This window comes from Lineus longissimus, chromosome 3, assembly GCF_910592395.1.
Source record: "Lineus longissimus chromosome 3, tnLinLong1.2, whole genome shotgun sequence".
Lineage (NCBI taxonomy): Eukaryota > Metazoa > Nemertea > Pilidiophora > Heteronemertea > Lineidae > Lineus > Lineus longissimus.
This window is the reverse complement of record NC_088310.1, coordinates 3,136,274-3,146,163: the sequence shown is the minus strand read 5'-3', so window position 1 is coordinate 3,146,163 and position 9,890 is coordinate 3,136,274. Positions and strand designations below refer to the sequence as shown.

General features: G+C 41.6%; 1 protein-coding gene across 2 annotated transcripts; it reads right to left on the bottom strand.

Moving 5' to 3' along the window:
• Positions 1 to 1,058: 1,058 nt before the first annotated feature.
• Positions 1,059 to 9,768, bottom strand: LOC135485387 (pecanex-like protein 4). 2 transcript variants are annotated; one of them, XM_064767363.1, is made up of 11 exons: positions 9,738 to 9,768; positions 8,502 to 9,398; positions 8,208 to 8,390; positions 7,804 to 7,939; positions 7,103 to 7,475; positions 6,522 to 6,622; positions 5,855 to 6,341; positions 4,238 to 5,581; positions 3,907 to 4,045; positions 3,499 to 3,685; positions 1,059 to 3,207 (listed from the first exon to the last, which is right to left on the bottom strand). In XM_064767363.1, exons 2-11 carry the CDS (start codon positions 9,209 to 9,211, stop codon positions 2,956 to 2,958), a joined length of 3,912 nt encoding a protein of 1,303 aa, XP_064623433.1. In that variant the 5' UTR covers positions 9,212 to 9,398; positions 9,738 to 9,768; the 3' UTR covers positions 1,059 to 2,955. The 2 variants fall into 2 exon arrangements, with proteins under 2 accessions (XP_064623433.1, XP_064623432.1); XM_064767362.1 differs by lacking the exon at positions 9,738 to 9,768 and adding an exon at positions 9,654 to 9,737.
• Positions 9,769 to 9,890: the final 122 nt, after the last annotated feature.

Here is a 9,890-nt window from a genome sequence, read left to right as displayed (position 1 = left end):
GGGCACTGACAGCCCAAAGTGGTGCTTTTGGTGTCTCAGTGTCCTGGTTGGTCTTCAAACATCTAGAGGACAACATGCACTCAGTAGATGTGGATGATTATTGGTCCTCAGACATGTGACTCGCTCCACCAAAACTAGGCGCTTGTCGCATCTGAACTCGACAGGTTGATACCGACTTGTTGTTCACTTCCCTATTGTAGACCTTTTGTGAAATCTATTACAAACTGATTTGGTCACATTTCACAAAAGGTCTACAATAGGGAAGTGAACAACAAGTCCGTATCAACCTGTCAAGTTCAGATGCGACAAGTTTTGGTAGAGCGAGTCACACATGCGGACTGAGGATAATCTCAGTAGCTGTGGATGATCTGGTTGGTACGTATTTCAAAGACGTGTCGGACAACACCCCAAAGAGTACAAGCATCAGTGGGCCTCAGGTGGCAAATAGGAGGAGGGGAGGCAATGAGGGGCAACAGCAGTTCTCAGTGGCCCACTGGCAATGGAGAACCATAACTACTGTTGGTCAGCTGTTGGATGCCACTGGCAGTCCAGGGATTCGTCCTCTTATTTGCCTTCAGCGGACCAACTATTCTTACTGTCTGGGTGTACTCTTGAAGACAGGCTCAAGAACCCTACTTGGCAACATAGGAAGCCTGCTTGGAGAAGCTCAGGTACCTGAGGTACCTCATTTTCCTGGGACAGTATCAGCACCCTCCAGTCTTTGGTAGAGTTTTCTCCTCACACTCTACTCATGAAAACAGGCCAAATTCCCTATTTGGCAAGTCAAGTGGACAACTTGAAGTAGCTCATGTACCTGGGGCAATATGAGGACATTACTTGCCATTGAGACAACTTATGTATGTGTATGTACAGGATGTACCTGACACAGTCCACATGCCTAAGAGGTAGCTGGGACAACGTTCGAAGTGCTTAGCCTTTGGTAGAGCCATCTCCCAGAAATTTGGTGTTTTTGATGTTCCTCCAAGATCGATGATCAGACAAAAACACAACCACGAATATAAAAGTAAATCATTTCATTACTTTATTTTCATACCATAACAAAAATATACAAAGCCATTTAATCACAGTCAGAAAATAGATCAACAAGTTTCAATACACTCTAGTACATGATTAATCAATTGGACCATACTTCAGTGTGCAATAAACAAAGGTAGAGGATAGCGCTGAAAATACCATCTACACATGCTTCAGTGGAATGTCCCCTAGCTGACACCTCTCTATTAAGGCCATCCTTTCTATTAGGGACACTAGTTCTGGTCCCAAAATGGTTCTTTCAATTCAATTTGACCTTTCCCTTAAGGACAGCACTGGTCAGTCCCGAGGGTGTCCATATTAGAGAGGTTCTACTGTCCTGTCATAACTGTAGGCCTACCCACTGTATCTAACTCATCCTAGGGACTTCCACCTTCTAAAACATTCCATCACTTGGTGAAACGGACAAGTAACTTGGTCAGCATTCATCTAATCATCATATATGACATGAACATCTGATAGAAACTGTATCTCCAGGTACATAGTGGGACATTACATGTAGGTTCTAAAGTACAATACATACCATGCCTCAAGTATTGATCTATGTAACATTGAAGATGTACATAAAGCATTCTAAAGACCTATACAATAACAGCTGTAAGTCCTACACTCCATTTCAAAAGGAATTGTTGAGGGCAGAATGGCTGCAATAATTCTTTTCCTGTAAAATTTGTCAAATAAGTCAACAGTGTTCAAAATTGATGAAAAAGTAGAAATATAAGTCCATTTCTCCATGAATATTGATAGGAAACATCACAGTTTATACACTTGGCCTGATATACCTCCCAATTTGATATGATGGCTCATATATTTTTTTGAATATTTTTGTTCAAAGGAAGAAGATGCGATATTATCACCCCCGAATCCAACCTGATAATTCCCCTTAGTCCTTTGCTTCTTGAAAACTGAAGTCATTCATATTCTATTTCATTTAGAGAATTACCCAAAATTGACATTCTTACCTACACAAAATACAGATCTAAGACGTACAATACATATCAAAATATGAAATATCACAGTCAAACAGTTACGCAGAAGTGCTAACTTTCTAATAAAATATGTCATTTCAGTTCAAACAGAATTTCATATGAATTTTAGAAATCATCAAAACATAAAAAAGATAGTAATCAATGAAACATAAGATGAAAGAACCTGGTTACCCACATTTTTCGTCAAAGTCATCAGTCCGTCATTACATCATGCTGCTCATTGAAACTTTTCCCCAACAACAACAACACATTCATAAAACAATATGAAAGTTAACATTTCTTAAAATGCATCATTGGTAAAGATGAAATGACTCAGCACAACAGATAGCACTATGGAGAATCAATTTCCTAACTTATCAAGCCCAGTCTTTTCATGACTAGGCACCCCAACTTATTTCGTTACCTCAGTCACTCAGAACTGACCTGGATATGCAGAAAAGAGGTCATCCTCAATAAACATAGCTGAAAATTCCCAAAACACTACATAAAACACACATGCTCCTTTCTCATTTGAAAACCACCTTGTTCATACAGTTTGCCTGCTTGATAGTATGGGATCCCTGGTTCTCAAATCGCAGTTCTGGGTAAGTTAGGGGAACAGATTGTCCTCGGTGAACAAAACATAAAAAGTTATTACATATATTGGAGTTACAATACCTATTTGATATGCTAGTGATGATGTAGGTACATTGAAGTAAAAATCTTATGACATTGTAGCTCTCAATGATATGCTTAGCCGATACTCTAAATACAATTTCAGTATAAAGTACTTTAAAATGAAGTCTTGTGGCCATCTTCACCAGATTTTCAACCCTGCAACAAGCTTGGCAGGCAGCAAACGGGTTAAAACCAGCTGGAATTAGGAATGGGAACCAGTATGTGCAATTACAATTACAACAATTACAACAGATCTTTACAATGTTGGCACGCTGATCGGCTCAGATGAGAATATTGGGTATCCGAGTGGTGGATCAGCAGCCTGGACGGTAAGATTCCTGAGAATGGTCGGATGAGCCTGAATACTGTAGCGTTCTTCGTCATCGTTAGTCATATAGAGAAGCTCCAGGCTCAAATTGGCCCACTGTGCGCGCACGAGCTCCGAGTTGAGACTTCCCATCTCTACCATGATTTCTTGCTTGGTCAGAGTTCGGCTGCTGAAGATGCCCTGAAATGAAACATTCAGAGATGATAGAGAGGTAGTCAGAGATAAATGTGTCATTAATTCATGTTTTGAAGTGTTTATGTCCTCCATCTGTCGTTGAGATGTGGTTGCTCTGTCAAATCATGTTCCATTGAAAGAAGTGTCACATCAACAGAATCAATATGTCAAGTCATATGCCACCTTTGCCTCACCAGACAGGTTTTAATCAGGGCCAGACACAGGGTCATAGTTGGTACGTTGCTGAAAATCATGGTGGAGGCAGCTTTTTGGACAAAATGAATACAAGCCAATTACCTTAATAGCATTATTTCCAAGAGACAGGAGGTTAGGCTTCCCTTCCAGGATGGCCTCCTGCCATTCTTGATCTTTCTCTTGGCCGAGGTACCAGTCTTGATCATATTCAGTCAAGTATTCATTGAATTCTTCATTCGTTGTGGCTTCTCCTAGAATAGCTTGGTCTATCATGAGCTTCACGGCAAGCCTGGAAAAGAAAGCAAAAGAGATTTGAAGACACGGTATTCATTTCTACCCAGGTGTAACACGATTTGTGCCACGTAGCTGAGGGGCAAACGTGTATAAAGCCTCCTCCTTGTAAACATGATTTTCTCATGGGTTTAATTTAATAGTCATGCAAAAAAGGGCAAACCTGCCAATTTGATACGACAAGAGACTGAGAGGAAGGTAAGGATCCGAGTGACTTACCGGTATGCTTTTATCACAAGCTTGTGTAACTGATGGTCATCTGTTATCCACTCTGATGCTATAGACCAGGGAATCTCACCAGTATAGACTTTATGGACATGACTTGGGCCCAGTATCGCTGGGTCGCTTTGATTGGTGCCTTGAAAAAGAAAGCATGATTTTATCAAGGTTCTTGTAGATTATCACTGGGGTATTTTCAGCATTACCTCGGGTTGCTTTACTCTCCGTGGAGGACTTCATCACTAAAACCGATGCTGCTGCGAGACTGAAATTGTACATCAGTAGGCCTTGCAATCTAATATCAAGCATCTACCGATATAACGGTACTCACCAAGTTCATATACAGTTGCGTAACAAGCCATCACAAACTGAGCAAACAGTTTCTGGTATGCAGAATCCTTGACAATCTCAGCAATAGTGTTATCTGCTATATGTCCACCATTCCTCTGGCAGTGTTTATCCAGAACGTACTGGTGCCACTCAATCGGATACCGCGTACTGAGTGCCGAAATTTTAGATTGGTCCATGGGTATTTCCATCCATTGTGACGGCAACATAAAGCCGGGAGAATACATCGAAGAGAATTTCACATTTGAAGCGATGTTAACGCCCAATTTTTGTATTCCATTGTTCATTCGGTTCGTCGCTGGCCCTAGTCGCCTTCCGGCATTAGAACCGACATCAACTGCCGGAAGTCCAAAGTCAAAATTATTGAAAAATCCTTCATCATCGTCATCTTCAGTGTCTTTGCTACTTTTTAATTTTGCGGGGGAAAAGTATGTATTTGCTTCTGCTTTGTGATCATACGTTCCTCCTCCCAAACCTGCAGCGACGTTCGGTCTAACCTGCGACTTACTCATCTGGCCGAGAGACATAGTGTCACTGTCGTCTGACCAAACACTCCCTGTTATACTCGGCACTGATGCCTCACGCTTTGGAGCCATTCTGGCCAGCACTCTGAGAATAGGCCTCTCATCTGGAGGCGGAGATTCTGTTTTTAAACTTGACCAACTCTCCGAAAGCAGGGCATCGATGTCTGTTTCTGTTTGATCAACAGCAGCAATGACTGGCTTACTCCCAGCCACCTCTTGCTTCAGTGGGGCCAGTTTAGTCAGTGGTCGTGTTGGCTCAGTTGCATCAAAAGCCTTCACAGTAAACTTCGTTGTCTTGATAGGTTCTGGGGTCTTTGGTAATGGCTGCTTATCTTCAGACTTTTTTTTCAAATCAAGAGGGTCTGGCGGGCTGCTCAAATGGGTGGTCTCGGTCTCTGTCACACCGGACTTCTGATCATTTTTATCCATGACATGATTTATAAAAACCCATGCTAAACTCCTGATGAATGATTTCGCAGCGATATGAAGATTATCTGGCGAGTCGATAATGCCAGTCAAGACGTTCTTGGCATCAGAATAAGTCTCGATGATGGCCGCATCGCAAGGGGTCAGTGTGTTTCCGATATGATGATTGACGCTACATGCTGGCATTTTCTCAACCTCAAATGCCTCCTGTAGGATATCGTCAATTCTTGCTGCTTCCACGGTATGACACGATGTCTCCTGGAGTTCGAGTCCTTTAATATTGATCGTACAGTACGAGTACCCTCGCTCCAGTACTACGACCCATACCAGACGATCTTGATAGCGAACCAAGTAATGGCTGCCAGGGTCAGGGTCACCTGAAAGATATAGCAAAGAAAGATATGGGTAAAAAGAATTTTTTTATGTAGAGGGGAATACACAGTACAACAAAGTCTAACATGATGTACTTTATATATTTTTCAGCTGAGGTCGGTGGGGGTCATTTTGGGCACATTCTCTATTCACTATACCTTTAATTGGATCAAAAGAGGTCCGAGAGTACCAAACAAAACCTGGGGCCAACCTTGGTTTATAGAGACTAAGAGCATGAAAACTTAATTAATCTTCTGAGGCGAATCATGTAAACTTACCTAGTCCTCCATTTCCAAATGCCGTGCGTAAAGCCCTGGCAAGCTCGGGTGCCATATGGCGGTAGAATATGGTATCAGGGCATACGCTAGCCGACGCCCCAACCACCCCCGGCCAGCAACGTAGCGGACGTGGAAATCCAATGAAGAAAATTGGAAGTGTGAATAAAGGTAGGAGAGGTGCTGACAGCGCCGTCGCGATGAGCGTCATAGCAAGGATTAATGGATACAGGAAGATCGATGTTGCCATAATTGGTATCGTCGACGGCCGTCGCTGCTTCTTGTCACTCCATGATGTTCTAAAGATCGTCCAATACGTATAGAGTTTATTTAGCAATTCATATGTACGATTCCGGCAGAGACCGATGATTAGAAGCTGCAATCCAGTTCCAAGGGATAGCCATGTGGTGTTCGAGGTCGCTACACCGTTTACATCGATGATGATCAGGATTGAGATTTCTAGCAGTGAATGTCTGGTGCCTTGCCAAAGCTGAAGTGGAGGAAATGTTTTTATAATTTGATATATTTATTCACACTCAATACATCTTGAGACATTCATGTTGTTATGACGCATTAGTCAGCAAGTACTGAAACGTTGTCTTTAGGCCCATACTTTGGCACTACACACCATCAAATTTAAGTTAATTGATTATAATTTTATGAGACTCACCCATCTAAAGGCCCTAGCTGCACCTAAAACCACCCACACAGAACTGTTGGTGAAGGTTGTGATCTTGAAGCTCAGGTAAATCAACATCACAAATGGAGAAACTGAAAGTTAAAAAAGAATTTATTTCACGTTGGTCAGTAAAATCTTGACTTATTTAGTAATTATTCTGATCGTTGCGGAGATGGGATAACTTGAGTGAAAAGTAGTGAAGATAGTGTGAAGTACAGGAGGACTGCATACATATTATTGTATGGTTTGGTGTCACAGACAACGTGTGCGGGCACAGTGTGTTTACAGCATGAAGTCTGTTTGAGTTACACCTGGGTGTTATGCGTGATACATCCAATAGGTGTCAATAACCTCAACCATGTTTCAGATTTTCTATATCAAGATATTGAGGCGAAAGCACGTGACCTCTGATTTGGCTCATTATTGGCTCTTAAGTCTTAGACAATACTCCTAGACCAACAAACTGATAATCCTCATTCAAAACCCTCTTTTTTGCGGTGCTCTGAGCAGTGATTGATACTCATCATTCTAAAATCTGACACGAACTGATGTCAAAAAGTAAAAATTCTCACCAAAATCAAGTAGGACCCTCCTGACATATCCAAGTCGATTCAGATGCTTCTTCCTCGCCTTAAACAACGACGTCCTGATCACATTCGACGGAAACAGCCGATTCCTCAAGATGCCAAACACAACATACACCTTCTGCATATCACCGAATATTTTATCAAGCACCAAAAGTGCTATCGTCAAATATCCCATCACATCGCGTACTGTGTTCCCAATCACTGATGTATTGAGGTTTATCACTGCAGCAAGACCTCCTGTCAAGCTGAATATAAACAGATGGAACAGAGCTTCGAAAACGCCCCACTGCCACAAGAACCCCTTGACTGGGTTGATCTTCAGAGATGATATGGTGGTCTTCTGACACTTATCCAACACCTGTGCAAAGGGAAAATATCAGTGATCATCAGGCAATATTCAAATTTAGGTCTACTGCACGGTCAAAGGTCCGGAGCCTAGACAGGGGTGATCCTTCAAAGAGTGGAACCCATGACCTTCTGATTATGTGCCCAGCGGTCTAATCACTATGCCACTAGGTAAACATGCACTACACAGTTTAACCGGCAGCAAGATGGCTTGCTCGTCACACAAACGTTCTCTCAAGGTACTTGTAATGTCACAATGCATAGCCACTGAAGACACTGTTGGTCTGTTTTATTATGGATGGTACATAAGTATGAGAATAACTGTTAATGTAATGTATTACCTGTGCACAGAGTCCTCCCCAGTCGATGCTGAGAAGGTAGCCTGTCATAGCCAGGATAATCACAGTGGCTATGTCACTTGATATGAAATAGGCCCCAATGAAGATCAATGCAGACACAATGAACATTATCAACAACCTGAAACAAAAGCAGAAGACCACAAGTTAGCGATGCTAGTTAGCAGAAGTTGAAATTTTACAAAGACCAGATTTTCAGACAGGCAGTTGCGGCGTTGTCTTCATGTCACCTCTCTACTTCATTTCTTGTCCACCAGTCAATGTCTCGGCACAACATATTCAAATGTCTTTCCCCAAGTGGTGCCTCTCCCTCTCTGTCTTGCCTTGGAGCCTTCTGGAGGCACCATAAATGCTAAGACTGCCCCTTGCTTATGAATACTTTACATTACCTGACATCACTGGCCATAGCTGAACCTCCAAAGCACAGGATGAGAATTTGCTCCATCAACCACAGGAAGAAAGCTTCAAGGGGAGCGAGGAATCCTATCAACCAGAGCAGGGGAAGGAAGATGAACACAACGTGAAGAACTTGATTGGCAAGTGTGAAATCAGTGGAAAAACTGGCAGACGATCTGAAAAAAAGTTTTTTAACACTACAGGATTTTGTTCCACATTATTATACACATGTACTTTTTTATATTGGTGGCAAGTAATTCCAAACATTAAAAGAAGATAAGCCTTACCTTGCAATGATATCCACAGCAAAGAATACAGCAACATAGAATGGTCTCGTCAGTGGAGCAAACTCGTACGTATCCAGAGCTCGAAACGTTGCAAATTCGGGAGGAGCACCAACAGTAAGGGAATACTGTGCAATACACAACGTTAACCATCCAAAGATATGCAGAATCACAGTCGCTGCTGTGTTGTATCCATAGATAACATTGAGAGTTCCTGGTAGGAGATACCATAGTCCCATTCCACAGAGTCCACCCGATAATAGAGCATGGAAAAATATATTGATTTTGTATTTCTTGACAGGGACAACATATGAGAATGTCTCTGCGCTGCAGCATGATTCAAATTCAACCTCATCTTCGTCGGACAAAATGTTCGCCCCATGATAATTTCCTTCTGACGATATTGGAACAACTGCAGCCTTTTTCTTCTGAACGGCTAAACTTGTGACTTGTACAAACAGGACGTAGAGGACCATTACAGCTCCATACACATAACAACCAATGTCAAATTTGAGTCCGCCTAGTTCCACTAAAATGGTGAATAAACCACCTAAGATCCATGTCATGAGGAAAACCAGGACTTGGTTCATGTAGACATATGCTGGAGCATCATATCCCAGTCTTAATTTCGGTCCACCGAGAAATGTTTGGGGAAATCTCTTCCAGAAATATTGTTGTTTATAGTCATTAAGAAGAGGCACGCCATTCCCCATGGTGAATTTTTTTATTGTGTCACTCAGTGTCAAAGAACAGTGAGTACACTACATGTACATCCTGTTTTCAAATCACTTTATGAGGGGCGGTGAAGACTTATATGATCTAGGCTATCCTGTAGACAGAAGGTGTGAATCTTCCATAAAACACCTGCATGCCAATTTGCCATAGTTGCTTGGTAACAACCTGAAAATTAGAAAATAGAATTGTAGTTAAGAGTTGAAATTTAAATGTAAAATCTCCGCGTGTATGATTGATAAAGACAGTCGATGTGGGTTAGGTGTGGGACGATGAGGTGGTCGGGGTTGAGAAAATATCAACTTTTTTTACACTCAACACTGTGTCGTGACTTGGACTCGAACAGAATAAGTTTAACGCAGCTAAACTGAGATTTCAAGGCCCTAAATCCCTTTTTTCTATGACTGTATTCCTAATACCAACATTGTCTATAATCACAATGCTTTAGAATGTTATTTGGGAAGGTAAACTTGAGAAAATGTCCTTTATTTTGACAGAATAGTTTACATTGGTTTCAATGGAGAATATTCTGGTCACGTGATATTTTCACTGGTTGATTCACAATCCGCGATACAGAAATAATATTAAAATTAATACTGAAATTAAAACACATTACTGCATATACAGTACTTACTTACCAGTCATTTTTACAAAGTTTAA

Excerpts from the sequence above, each read along its gene's own strand:
- LOC135485387 (XM_064767363.1), bottom strand. The coding sequence starts at position 9,211 with ATGGGGAATGGCGTGCCTCTTCTTAATGACTATAAACAACAATATTTC. Across the intron at positions 7,940-8,207 it reads GCTATGGCCAGTGATGTCAG|GTTGTTGATAATGTTCATTG; the intron begins GTAATGTAAAGT and ends CTTTTGTTTCAG. Across the intron at positions 6,342-6,521 it reads CAGCTAGGGCCTTTAGATGG|CTTTGGCAAGGCACCAGACA; the intron begins GTGAGTCTCATA and ends CCTCCACTTCAG.